This window comes from Eptatretus burgeri, chromosome 7, assembly GCF_056783735.1.
Source record: "Eptatretus burgeri isolate ZD-2024b chromosome 7, Ebu_testis_v1, whole genome shotgun sequence".
In the NCBI taxonomy this organism is placed as follows: Eukaryota; Metazoa; Chordata; class Myxini; order Myxiniformes; family Myxinidae; genus Eptatretus; species Eptatretus burgeri.
In genome coordinates, this window is record NC_140967.1 from 102,925,307 (window position 1) to 102,940,138 (window position 14,832).

The 14,832-nt window shown below is 43.0% G+C and overlaps 1 protein-coding gene across 5 annotated transcripts in view; it reads left to right on the top strand.

Moving 5' to 3' along the window:
- The window catches only part of CARMIL1 (capping protein regulator and myosin 1 linker 1), a 252,839-nt gene that overhangs the window by 195,350 nt on the left and 42,657 nt on the right, over window positions 1-14,832 (top strand). For all 5 annotated transcript variants that reach the window (XM_085890034.1, XM_085890033.1, XM_085890032.1 and 2 more), the window contains 3 exons: window positions 3,571-3,680; window positions 13,729-14,140; window positions 14,232-14,427. In XM_085890034.1, coding sequence (XP_085746160.1) covers window positions 3,571-3,680; window positions 13,729-14,140; window positions 14,232-14,427 — 718 coding nt within the window. The remainder of the gene's footprint in view (window positions 1-3,570; window positions 3,681-13,728; window positions 14,141-14,231; window positions 14,428-14,832) is intronic.

Sequence of the window (14,832 nt, forward strand, 5' to 3'; positions counted from 1 at the left end):
AAAGGCTTTTGAGATATCAAGGCCTACAACAAAGAATTCCCCAAAGTCTCTCAAAGAAGAAGCCCAGACATTCGTAATCTAAGAAAGGATATCACCTGTAGATCTTGCCATGCGAATAGCCATATTCATGGTCAGATAGAACATCATGAGATCCAACATGCTTGATGAAATGGGAATTGAGAAGACATCCAAAGATTTTGGAAATACATTGGCCTGCAGTAGTATTCAAACCCCCTCCAAAGTTTTCACATTTTGATGCCACCTGAGCATATTTCATGATCCTTTCAAATGAAACTTAATATATAGAGTCTTCACAAACTTCTCCAAAGTGATAAAACTACAAGCCGGTTGGCGACATGGGTTGTCGCTATATAATTGCATACTCGTCAGACAATCTTTGACGGATCGGGCTGAATTTTTTTGATAAAGAGGTTGATTATAGTGCGCATAAAAGCCTGGAAGCCGATTTTTGATTTTCGAAAAAAAAAAAAAATTCGGATTTTTTTCAAAAATTTAAAAGTCCCGTTGCTAGGCAACGGTGGCGTCCATAGCAACGGTGCTCAAAAGCATACAACTAGATCCTGGTATGAACCTACCAGTCAAGTTTCATCAAATTGGTTGACTCATCTGGCCTCCAGAGCTGTCCGTTACATACAAACAAACAGACAGACGGAAAACCTGAGAATAAGGGTAGTCTAGCGACCACCCAAAAGAATGCAGATAAAATGTGAATTTGTTTGATTGACAGAGAAAATCAGGTGATTCTCAGTCCCTGAGGACCCAAACGTCTCAGATGACCCCAAAGATTCCAAAGACCCCAAAAAACATAATTATTCAAACCCTTTATCCAATTAACCCTACATCACTTCACAAACAAGTTATCTCCTATAAATGGATGAGGTGTGTGTGTGTGTGTGTGTGTGTGTGTGTGTGTGTGTGTGTGTGTGTGTGTGTGTGTGTGTGTGTGTGTGTGTGTGTGTGTGTGTGAGATCATGTTTTTTGTGGAGTTCTGATGTGGAATGTGAGACACCAAAATGATTGTCATGACCTCCTAAGTTGTTTTGGAGAATTAACTATAAAAACTCCATTAGAATCCTCATGTTTTAAGTGCGCACCATGTTGAGGCATATAAAGCACCTTGATTCATCCTTCCACCATGGCATGGCATTCTCAATCCAAAATAAATTGCAAAAACAATGATAACATTGTAATAAAGCAAATATTAATTAATAGTAGTAACATTTACAACAATAATACGAATAGTAGTATCATTTGGCAATAATAGTACCAAACATATAATCCCCGCGCTGGCCCAAGCACATCGGGGCTTCGTGGAAGGAAAGTTAATGCTCAAGCTGTACAGCAGGTAGGTATGCAACACGGCTGTGAAGACCAATGAAAATTTGGTCCAATGGGCCAACGGCCCCACGAGTCTTTGTAAAATGTTACAAAATAAATCTAATAGGTTTCACCTATATGTAATCAGTGGTTTAACTTAAAAATAGGACCAGTGGACCTGCAGCTTATTTGGGCCCTGGCCTAATGTTGTAACCCAAATTTGGTAGCATTCTGACTGTTGGATCTGGAACAGACGATTTTTGAAGGAATTTACTCAGTCCGCTATTTTGACGTACTATTTTTTAAGTCACGTGACCAGAATGAGCTTTGCATTTCCCGTTACCAGTTAGGAGCAGAACCTTGCTGGCAAATTTCAGCCTGATCAGCCCAGCGGTTTTGGCAGAGAAGTTAAAATAGGAGATGGATGGATGGTGCATGATGACAATACCTTATCTGGAATTCCAATTCTAGATATTCTAACAATTAAGCTCCCCACTTATCGAAGGAGTTTGAAGGTGAAACTCACTTGGTCAACCAACAAAGCAAACATGAAGACCAAGGAGCTTTCCAAAGAAGTCAGACATAAAGTGGTGGAGAAGCACTGTCAGGAAAGGGTTATAAGAAGATTTCAAAGTCACTCATTATCCCTTTGAGTATGGTGAAATCAATCATTAAGAAGAGGAAGATGTATCATACCACCCACACTCTACCCAGATCAAGTCGCCAATCCAAACTCAGCAGCCGGACAAGCAGAAAACTGGTTAAGGATGTCACGGTAAATCCAATAATAACTTTGAAAGATCTGCAAGGCTATTCATCCAAGATTTGGTCAGTGTTCATCAATCAATAATATTCTGTTCCATTGACAAAGCTGGCCTCCATGGACAGGTCGCAAGAAAGAAGCAATTACTGAAAAAGTCATCTAAAAGCTCGTATGGAGTTTGCGAAAAAGCATCTTAATGATACTGCAGGCATGTGGAGAGAAGTTTTGTGGTCGGACGAGACAAAAATAGAACTTTTTGTCTAAATTCAAAGCATTACGTCTACCACAAGCCTAACATTGCACATCACCCAGTAAACACCATCCCGATGTCAAGCACGGTGGTGGCAGCATCATACTATGGGGCTGCTTTTCATCAGCAGGGACTGGCAAGCTTGTCAGGATAGAAGGGACAATGGACGGTGCAAAGTGCAGGAGAATCCTTGATGAAAACTTGTTTGAGTCAGCCATGAATCAAAAACTTGGTAGGAGATTCACACTTCAGCAGAATGATGATCTGAAGAACAAAGCTAAAGCCACACTGGAGTGACTGAATAAGAAGTAAATAAATGTTCTTGAGTGGCCCAGTCAAAGTCCTGACTTGAACCCAATTGAACATTTATGGCGAGACTCGAAGATTACAGTCCATCGACGATCTCCATCAAACTCGGCAGAACTAGAGAAATTTTTACGTGAAGAATGGGCAAAGATGTCACCATCTCACTGTGCAAAACTGGTAGAGACCGACCCAAAAAGACTCAAAGCAGTCATTGCTGTAAAAGGTTCTTCCACCAAGTCCTGACCTAAGGAGCTGAAAACCTTTAGAACCAGTGAATTTTGATTTGTACATGTTTTTTGCAGGTATTCCTGACATGTAACCTCCTTCAACTATAACAGTGTTTCATTTGATCTCTCCAGTTATGAATTTTAAAAGTTCATTTGTTAAAATTGTTTCTACATAATTTGTAATTCATCTAAATGTGGCATTAGTGGATTGGTCGGGGGTGAATACTTTTGCAGGCCACTGTCAGAGTAATAAGAAGTCAGAACAATAAGACGGTAGTTGCAAGGGTTTGAATGATCACCTTTCTTTAAAATTGTCTGTATTAAGGCATGTTTCCAGGAAAGAGGAAAAGTTTGGGGTTTTTTTTTTTAACAAAAACAAAACAAACGAGCAAGCGCACGGGTGAAAGTTTTGAAGACACGAGGAGGAATGCCATATTGTGGGGTTCTTCTTGATGTTGTTTCTACAGTTAACTATCACATTAAGTGTTTGAACTTTTTGAAGGGGTAGCGGTTAAGGTAATTGCAAGAATTGGCTTCGAGAATGAGTTTGTGCCACGATCACGAACCACCACCAATATGGAAGTTTCTCGTCATGTTGGACCATTTTGATGATGCCACTGACATAAGAGTGATTTGGCACTGTCACCTGACATCCTTTTTCTTTTTTTCTTTTTCTTTTTTTACAGACATGCACAGCAGTAGCCGAACCTGCGGAAGGGGTACAGAATGGCATCATGGGAAGAGTAGATGAGGGAGTTGATGAGTTTTTCACAAAACGAGTGACCCGTCTCAGCAGGTGCTTTATTTATTTATTTTTATTATAATGTAAAAGATGTACGGAGGAGCTTGTACACACATCACATGTAGCTGAAGGGCATTTTGTCGTTGATGGACAAATTAACGTATCTGGGACTTGAACCTGAGATTCCTGCATCATTAACTGGATGCTCAGATGGGATCGTCAAGCAGGCCAATCCAAATTGTACTGGCTACTTAAAGAAATCTCATATTCCAGAAGAACTGTTTTGACTGGCTCGCGAGTTGCGTGAGTTCAGGGTTGATTGACTCAGGATGTGATTGATGAAATGGACCAGCAGGCTCGCCATCCTGAGTGCACACGCGGTATCTCGTTTGAATCGAGGCCGGAGGGTGTCCGGAGCAAAATTTCACTCTTGCTGTGGGAATCGATTTGTTTGGAGCTAATCTCACAAAGTGACTTTTGGCCCTGCTTATGACTAATTCATGTTGTCAGGTTTGGTGAGTTTGGAGCACTGAGAAAAGCTCAAAACATCCACAGAGCCCCGGAGCCTGGAATGCAACTTGATAAATGTCACTTCCTATATCGTCAAGGCGAGCATGGTTGTGCCAACTAGAGGGCAATAATGAGGCCAGTTATTTTCACAATAGTACTGATTGTGTCAGGAACGTTATCAATCCATGAATGCAGCAGAAGTTGCTTATCATCCATTTACTTGGCTTGGGGACCATCATTTTGTTACAATGGGACGTGGGGAGGGGATTCAGAAAATAAAATTGACAGAAGGAAGAGGAGGAAGGACGAAAAGAGTGAAGGAGAGTGTGGGATGAGTTAGGGATGAGCGAAAATCAATCACTTTGCTGCACTCATGGATTGGCCTTGAAATTGTGGAGACACCCAACAGTACCTGAAAGACCAGATGAGCTAGCATTGAAGGCCAAGCCCTGCAAAGTGTATTCTAGACTCAGCGGTGCATTCTAATCTGCAAACCATTAGCCATACCCTTAGCACCAAGGAAGTAGTGATAATGGATGGAGAAAGAAAGTGGTTCGAGCGCAGTGTAGATGAATCTATTTGGGAAAGAGTGGAGGCACCGATGCTCAACAACAATGGAGGTATCTACTTCAGTTTAGCGCATGCGTGGGACCGGACGCTTGGGGATATCATCTGTCGCATGAGCAAGCTCAGGTCACGTGATACTCAACATCACTCAGAACATCATATTTGCCGCCAACGATCGTCACATCATCACATGACACTTGCGCACAGCATATAAGAGTGGCTAATCCAATCGAGGTCATTGCCAGCTGAAGCCGATTGGGTAATCGGTGCAACACAGCATATTGAGTGAGTATAATTACATTTAATCTGGCGTCGTATCTTATTGCATGAATCATAACTTTCCTCAATCTAAATTAAAAGTATTTTCTCATTACACCCGACACCGGAGATAGACCGAGGTTATATGTTCACCCCGGTTTGTCTGTCTGTTTTTCTGTCTGTCTGTCTGTCTGTCTGTCTGTCTGTCTGTGAGCAGGAAATCTCAAAAGGTTGTGGACAGATTCAGACGAAATTTGGTGGACAGGTTGAATGTGTGACAAGGACGTATCAATTAGGTTTTGGTGCAGATCCGGATCTGGATATGAGATTTTAAAAAAGTGATTCTTCTCCATTGAGAGAGAGGGCCAAAAACGATATACCGTATAGCACAAAATTTCAAAACTTTGTTGACTGTTCGGACGAAACCTGGTGGACAGGTTGGGTGCATGACAAGGACCAATTCATTCGATTTTGGTGAGGATGCGGATCTGTATTATCGGTGGGATACAAAACGTAAACTGTTCAGCCTGGCGTAGGTATGCACTCTACCGAGTGCCATTCTAGTTGATCGTGGAATTAACATGAGTAACACATATTTGTTGCTTTAATACCACCATTCCGCAGTATAACTCATTATCATGTAACACCAACAGATGTCAAGGATCAGCTCCAGGAGCCTTAATTAAGATTTCGTGCCAAATAACAATTACAATCGCAGACATTCACTCGCAAATGCAATATCTCTCTCCATGCCCCCCTCATCCCTGCCCCTCCATCCACTTTGACCCCTCTAAAATCAAAATAAAGACACCAGACCAATGCAGTATTTACCTGCTTTCGTTTGAAAGGGCTCTGGAAAGGTATGTTTGTGCCAAACGTCATTTGTATTGGTTTCAATATAAAAGCTCAGTCAGCCAAGCATCTTCATTTTGTGACCACCTTTGACCTTTGCCTCTGTGAAATTGAGAGAAAGACACCATATCAATATTTGCTTCCTTTTTATATGTAGGGGCTGTGACAAGGTGTGTTTTGTGCCAGGTCTTGGCTGCATTGGTTATAAAAGAAAGCCTTGGCATGCCAAAAACCTTCATTTTGTCCTTTCACCCCGTTATAATGGAATAGAATATAAGACACCAGACCAAAGGCTTGCCTGCTTTAATTGGTATGAGTGTGGTAAGGTCTCATTTTCTCAATTATTCTCTGGATCAGTTGAAATACAGAGGTATAGCAAGCTGAAACCCTTAATTGCGTGACCATGTTTGATCTATGACCTCTGTACTCTCCCGAAAACAACTCTTACTACCTCTGCTAATGAAGGTGGGTGGAGGTTGTTTTCACCCCTGTCTGTCTGTTTGTTCGTCTGCCTGTGAACAGGATATCTCAAAAGGTTGTGGACGGATTCATACGAAACTTGGTGGACAGGTTGGATATGTAACAAGGAAGAATTGTTTCGATTTTGGTGAAGATCCAGATCCAATAATTTTTAAAGTGTTTCTTCCCCATCGAGTGATAGGGATAAACACAATATATAGCACGATATCTCAAAAAGTTATGGACAGATTTCGACAAAAGTTGGTGGACAGGTTGGGCGTGTGACGAGGAAGAATCGTTTCAATTTTGGTGAGGATCCGGATCCAGATGCAAAAAAATTTTTAACTTCTAAAATGACTCTACTATTGAGAGATGGGACCATCCATCCATCGGGACCATACTCTGTACAGAGCACTGGTGCTTTCAAAGCAGTCTTCTGGGCAGTCCTGAATGGGTTGCCACTCTGACACAGGATACCAGTCAGCTGGTACTCATTTTGCCAACCTCTGACGGATGACAGGCTGAGTCAACCCCACCTGGTATTGATTGAACAGCCAAGCAGGATTTGAACTCAGGACGTTAGGATCTGAAGCCCACCACCCTAACCATTAAGCCATCACCAGGAATAATGGGACCAAAAACGATACATAGCATGATACTTCAAAACGTTGTGGACGAGTTATTACAAAACTAGGTAGATGAGTTTGGTGACGACAACAAGCCGATTTGATTTTGGTTCAGGTCCAGATACAGATCCAGCCTATCATTTGGATAGAAAACCTATGCTGTTCAGCCCGGTGGAGGTATGAGCTCTTCTGAGTGCCGTTCAAGTTTGAACTGTTTCGCCGCATCTTCATAGGGGTTGTTTCAAATCTTCTTTGTGCCAAATATCATCTCTATCGACTCTAACACAAGTGAATGGCACAATGTAATTATGATGTTTCACCTTTGATCCCGAGTCATCAAAACGGATGCCTTAAATTGAAAAAATAGAAAAAGATGTCTTCTTATCTTGTATCTGATCAAGGTATATGCCTAATTTGTTATCTGGATGTATTGGACCACAAGGTGACACCTCCATGTATCGGATGCTCAACTTGGCATCTGGGTGTATTGGACCAAGTTACCTCCATACTTGGGATGAAGGGGTCTGGGAGATGAAGCCTAAAACGAGGGGGATTCTTTTAAAATCAACTGTGTAGCCCCCCCCCCCCCCAAGTGAGCAAAACGTCCTCACAAATGTACACTTCCAAATGCCTCCATGTGTCTCCAGTTACTTGAATGTATTAGTACACCCACTGCACAAGTTTGGACTCTGATCAGGGATCCGAGACGGAGACTTCATTCCTTTGGTACCAGGTCTCTTCGGAGAATCCTTGGCTATCGCTGGTTGGACTTTGTGTCCAACGAGCGGTTGCTGAGGGAGACTCAAATGAGATTTGTTACCTGCATAGTCCATGAGCATCAGCTGCAGCTGTATGGACATGTGGCTCGTTTTCCTGACGCTGATCCTGCTCACCAGATTCTCTCAGTGAGGGAGTCTTGTGAGTGGAGAAGGCCAATGGGCCGACCACGTGCCTCGTGGTTGCTGCAGATTGATCAGCATCTCAACGAGATGGGGATGGGCCAGGCATCTGCCTGGGGGATGGCCAGACGGAGACCCCTGGAGTACCGGCGGAAAGTGGACGCAGCGACACTCCGCTCCAGCGCATGCTCGCATACCTGACCTGACATATGAAGATACCAATGAACGACACACACACACACACACACACACACACACACACACACACACACACACACACACACACACACACACACACACACACACACACACACACACACTCATGTGGAGATGGTTACTTTGAGACCTGGGAGGCTCCGTTCCACTTTCTGAAACCCCTAAATGGAGATAACAACCAACGACCAATAACCAATATCACACACACCGGTGTCAAGTGCCATTGTCGTAATACAGTTTATGTACATACACACACGTGCAAATGTACACACGTGTACTTTGAAAAGGCATTCTTTGAGGGACGATTACATTGAAAGTGGGAAATTAGTGAAATTCAATTCAAAAATGTATCAAGCCACAGAACACAAAATGTCAGCCTACACTCTATGCCTTCACAGCTCGAATAAACAAGGCGAACAACTGGTCGGGTGGACCTTATTGTTTCTTTTTTTTTTATAAGTATTGATGTCGAAGTGAGAGGTGAATTACAAAAGCAGATCACACAAAAAAGTTAAACAAAGCAATGTCCTGTTAAAAATAAAATTGCACATTTTAAGTGGATGAGGCGCCTCCTGAGGCACCCACCGCACGGCACTGCAGGACCCAACAAAGGCGGAAGCGTACGTCTAATTGATGTGAGATTGAAAGCACGGTTACTTTTTCCCAAAATGAACAACAAAGTTTCTTGGAGAGCGCTCGACAACTGGCTTAAGCATTCAAGCAAGCTCTCCAACTAAACGGTTGATAAGAAACGGCTCCCTTGGCATGCAATTGGCAATCACTGAACCGTCATACAACATACACCTCCGGGAAATGCCTGAAATTGGACAAATGAACACTTTTCTAGGAGTCGGAACTGCTTGTAAGTTCGATTCTGGACTTTAAATTTTGTAATTCTCCTTAGTTTAAGGAGATACTCATGGCGATCGCATGTGCGGAAATGAAACAAAGCAACGAACGCTGACGTCTCTGGCCGTTTATAAGCATCGCAATGTACCTCGTGATTCGTAGCTATGATGAACAGGTATTCGATAATATGAGTGAGGAAAGTGGGGGGAAAAAAAAAACTTTATCTTGAAGAAATCGTTGCGGCCTGTTCCAAGTCAAGGCATGGTTGAGCAGGCCAAAAAACATGGCGGCTTCAGATCCCAGCGAAGTTACCCAGGAAACGCCTAAAGAACCCAGAGAGCGAGGTGGCCGAGGATCGCCTGATGAAGGATATAATTATGGCCGTTAATTATTTAATTAACCCAAACATCCAATTTTCACTCTTGCATTTCCTTGGAGTTTTCTTAGTATGCATGCAAAGTTTCAGGCTGCTCGGTTTCATGGTTTTGGAGTTGTGGAGGAGACACACCCACACACACATTGCCTTTTATTCGTATCGATGTAACACAACAGTACACAAACACCACACAAAATACGCCACACAAAACTACAGAAACATCACACAAAAACAAGTCCTGGTGAGGGTCTACAATCTCTGATTTCTCTTTTAACTGTTACTTTTGTTCTTAGAAGAGGCCTTGGAAAAACGCTACGATAGCTTCTTCACACGGATTTTGCCCAAGGCGGAAAACTTCCTTGGGGAGGCGGGGGAATGAAAGTTGCTGCAACCTCCATTGTGTGACCCCAAGCCCTCTCGTCAAGTTTGGTTGAGATTGGATAAGTAACGACCGAATGTATCATGGTCAAGTTAACTGTCAGACATACAGACACCAAATTGCGTATTTTCGTGCGATTGTTTATGAATAACCGTTTCCATCTTGGTTATCGTTGCTTTACTTTGTCCATTATTGCACGATCATTTTGCTGATGATCTCATGTAATTACACATTTGGTGCACTTCACACTCCCACTTGCACAAGCAGACAGGTTCAAAGTATGGTACTTCCAGACTAAGATGTTATTACCTCAACCACCGAAGTTGAAGTAAGTTGTTTTCACCCCTTTTGGGTCACCGAAATAGGTGACCCTTATTGTCAGTAATTCTGTCTGTTTGTTCGTTTGTCATCAGCATAATTGGGAGTAAACGTGGGCCGATTTTGACCAAACTCGGGTGGTAGGTACATTTTATGACCTTGTGCTTTGGAAATTGTGATGGTTGCTAGGGACGCTTTGGTTCCCTAGCAACAACCGAAAAACCTTCAAAATCGGTACCATTCACGCAAAATCAATTCCGAAAGCCATTATCCCACGTCGGGTTATGAAATTTGGCACGAATGATCTACAGGTGATGCTCTATCAAATATATTCTGGTTTTTGTGATATATGGAATACCTTATCCACAGCGCCCCATACAAATAGGGTATGCGTGAAAATTGACGGCCCCCTAGCGACCAGGTGAGTCCATCGATACGAATAAAACTTTGCAGGTTCATAGTACTCAATGAGTACTACAACTTTGCCTCAGGACATATTGACCGATTTCGCTTTGGTCAGGGGTCAAAGGTCAATTAGTGCAAAAATCGATAATATGCGGGAGCTGGAGGTGCCTTCGCGCCAAATGCTACTCCTCCTGGGGTTATGGTCGGATGGTCATGAAAATTCACACTAATCATCTGGAATGCATTGTGCACAAACAATCGAGCCGGATTTTCGATTTACATCTTTGTTCACCCACAGCACCCCCTCTAACTTTGGGGATTTCCGATATCAAACCGCATTTTCGGTACTTTTCATTCAAATTGATACTGAGTAGTTATCAGTAGATGGAACTCGATGAGATTTGGTTACCATAATCTTAAGGTGATTCTCTATCCGCTATATGACATCCATTTTTTTCTATGTCTTATAGTTTCCAAATGGTAACCCTCTCAACTTGGGTGTCCGAGGGCCATTGAGCATTCCCACTGAAAATTCAAAGTACACTGGCTCCAAGACGGTTGAACCGAATCGAATGAATCTTTACATGCTTTCGACCGTAATGAGTACTACAACTTTGCTCATTTGCATAATGACCTATCTCGAGTAGGTCGGGGTCAAAGGTCAATAAGTGCATTTTTCGGGCAAAATGACCATTCAAATCGCCCTTGCTCCTACACGGGTTAACCGATACGAATGAAAGTTCATAGGTACAGAGTACTCAATGGGTACAACAACTTTGATTCAGGACATATTGACCTATCTCGGCTAAGTCAGGTGTCAAAGGTCAATGAGTGCATTGTTCGGGCAAAATGACCATTCAAAGCCCCCTTGCTCATACACGGGTTAACCGATTCGATTGCAATTTCGTAAGTACTTAGTACTAGATTAACTCACATCAGGGGTCAAGGGTCATCGGATGCTTGGCAACCCATGGCCGCCTACCGGCTTGTCTTTCTGTTTGTTTGTTCATCTGTGTGCAGGATATCTCAAAAAGTTGTGGACGGATTCGGATGAAACATGGTGGACAGGTGGTTGGGTGTGTGACAAGGACGAATTGATTCAATTTTTATGAAGATCCGAATCCAGATCCAGATACGAGAATTATTTAATATTTAAAGTGATTCTTCACCATTCAGAGATAGGGCCAAAAACGATATAGTACTATACAACATGATAATTCAAAATTCAAAAATGTAATGGGCCCGATATGTTCACGTGGATTAGGCATTATGTAGCGGAGGTATGCGCTCTTCGGAGTGCCCTTCTAGTTTGTTTATTAGTTAGCCTCCTCCCCCTCGCCACCCCCCCCCCCACCTCACGCAGCTGCCAATGGGGCTTGGCAATCGCTTCTGTGTATCTGTCAGTCTGTCCAGGCCATGACGTTTTTACCATTTAAGCTTTTGTCATCAAATTTTCAACAAACCTTTATTATGAAAATATGGAGAAAATAATTTAAAATTGGGTCAAATTTCAAATGGAAACGTCACCCTGAGTACAAATAGGCCTTATCAGCCCGTCCACGGCACGTCAAGCTTGAGACATTCCATTTTTTTTATCACTTCCGTATTTATTCATTTATTTATTTATTTACTATTGAGTGTAAGTGTGTCTGTCCAGGCCAGAACTTTATTTTCCAATTGAGCTTTTGTCATCAAATCTTCAACAAACTTTTATTATGAGAATATGGAGAACACAAATTAATCACATGTTTCATTGTTTTAAACTATTGTTTTCATCAAGTTACATACATAGTTTGAGTTGAAAGCGGACGTGAACTTTGCATATTGAGATGTTTTCTAGTTTCACTTTTGTCATCAACTCTGTGAACCCCCATTATTTATTTATTTTTAAATAATGATCTGAGCCTCATGGGGGAAACTTTACACTTGCAGACATCATTATAATTCCACATGATTGAATTACAAGTACATTTTATTCGACAATGGGCAAATCATTAGAATATGGTTCTGTAGATGGGATGTGATCTGAGGATCCCAGCTACATAAGCTAAGCGCCAAACAGACACACACTGTGGATAATCTACGTGCACATAACAAAAAGCATATCCCAAGACCGATTTTCTATTACATATATAATGTCTCGACATAAGTATATGCAAATACCAGACTTGGTTGCCTCATGGTTAGAACATCTGGTCTGAGTCTGGGAGGTTGGGGGTTCGATCCCAAACCTGGACGAGTCCGACCAAATACTTCATATATGATACATACTGCTTCCTTGCTTGAGGCTCAACACTTCAAGGATAGAGCATGAACAAACTCCATAATTTGGCATCCATGGATGGGGGAGGGGGCAGATTTCTCCTTAATTGCCATACTGACTTTGGAAAGATGACATTGCGGGTCCCCAGAATGCCTAGGGGAATTACATTACTTCACTCAAGGTGTGTGTGTGGTGGTCGTATGGCAGCTTAGCTGCCGGGGTAGCTATCATTTCTTGAAGCGTGACTGTGTCGCTGATGCATTGCCACTCTACCGGTACACACACTGGAACTGGTACTCATTTCGCCGACCTCGGAAGGATGACAGGCTGAGTCAACCCCCTGGTGTATTAATTCAGTGGCCGACGGGGCTTGAACTCAGGACCCTAGGATCGCAAGCCACCACCCGAACCACTGAGCCAACACCAGGCACGTGTGTGTGTGTGTGGTCAGTTGTTATCTCCATTTGTGGGTTTGAGGAGATGGACCAAAGTCCTCCCAGGACTCTAAGTATCCACTTTCGCTTCGGAAGGGAATCACAGTTCATGGACCAAGCTGTTCAACTTTCTTGTTCTCAGAGTTTTGTTCCGAGGACTCTTATCAGGATATTCACCGTACCCCAGACTGCCTCCAATTGTAGTTTGTTTGTGGCAATATTCCTGGGGATGGTTTTAAAATCTCAGTGAGGTCCTTCTTTTTATTCCTGTTGCTCCAATTATCACTGGTGATGTAATTTTGATGCTCTTCAGCTTCCAAGATATCTTGATCTCATTTCTGAGGGGTGTTTGTTTGTGTGTGTGTGTGTGTGTGTGTGTGTGTGTGTGTGTGTTTGAGACTGGCCCTCCATGAGCCTGAGACCATGTAAACAAAACAAAGGGGGGCTCATGTCTCATTTGATGGTCATCACAGTTCAAGCAGTTTAAGAGTGTCGAGTTGTATCTGAACCAAGTTCAGTGAGTACGTTTTGCTGTCTGTTTTGCCATCTGACAGTGGTTCCACTTGTAAACTTTGACAATTTTTTTGATTGTCATGCAGCAGAATCACTAAGTGCTGATGCTAACAGATGTGGTGGAAACCATTAAGTTTAGTGGTGAGACTAAAGGTTTGTTACTTGCTGTGTGCTGCAGACGTCAGGGACTCAAACGCACTGACTCCTCAGAAATGACTTCAGATGCGTCAGACAAACGGCGGGACTCAAAGTTGGGCAACCTTTTTGGGTTCATGAAACCACGTGGAGGAAGCTCCAAGACTGACAGATCACAAATAGTGCCACTTGGCATGGAATCGGCCACGGAATCTGGAATTCTACGAGCTGAAGTGATGGAGAACACGTGGACAGAGGAGATGCGACCCATTGAGCCCGGGGTTATCCAAGGGCAGATTGAAGGTGGACGGAGCGTGGCGGATGAAAGGCCGAAACCAGCTGAAAGAAAGTCCAGTTCTCCAGGTGCCCGGAAGCTGCCCGGTTATCCTGTGATGGGTGGAAACTTGCTCGCAGAGATGAAGGCTAAACAAGAAAAAAGAGCCATCATTCAGAGAGTAAGTGTGCCCATTTATTTGGCTGAGCTTGTGCTCTGGTTGAGAGAGATGAGGCACATGACTAACCATTTTGGTTTTGACTGTGATGCAGAAAGCTGCAGAGGGTGATGGTGAGTCTGCAATAAAGGAAATGGCTGAACCATTGAGCAATAGAGGAAGATCGACGGGCCCGGTTTCTGTCCTACCCACGAGCCCCAGGCCGGCACTATCGCCCTCCCCACCGGGAAAGCCAAACCCCATGAATAAAGCTCCATTCTCATCACGAACAAAGCCCAGCTGGACATCTGGTGAGTGGATGACATAAATACAGATATCACACTGTCTGTTTGTCATTGTGTGATGCAAATTCCAATGGGATTGTTAGATTTGCCAAATAAAGCTGGTCTCCTCAATTTGTTCACCATTTCGGAACCAAGTGCATATATAGTCGGACCTAATCGTGTTGATTTTTTGCATCAAAGTTGAAGGATCCTGTTAAAGGAACAGCTCAAGATATTTAGCTAACTGTAGGTATAAAGAGTTCTCCTGAGAGATATAGCTGGAGCAGTTGCACTCTCTCCTTTTATCCTGTCCGTTTACTTGTTCGTGACTATGGGCTGTAAGCTCCTCCAGCATCCTCTGATGGCCGGGGTCTCTCTCTCTCCCGCTCTCTCCTGTCTCTCTCTCTCTCTCTCTCTCTCCTGTCTCACTCT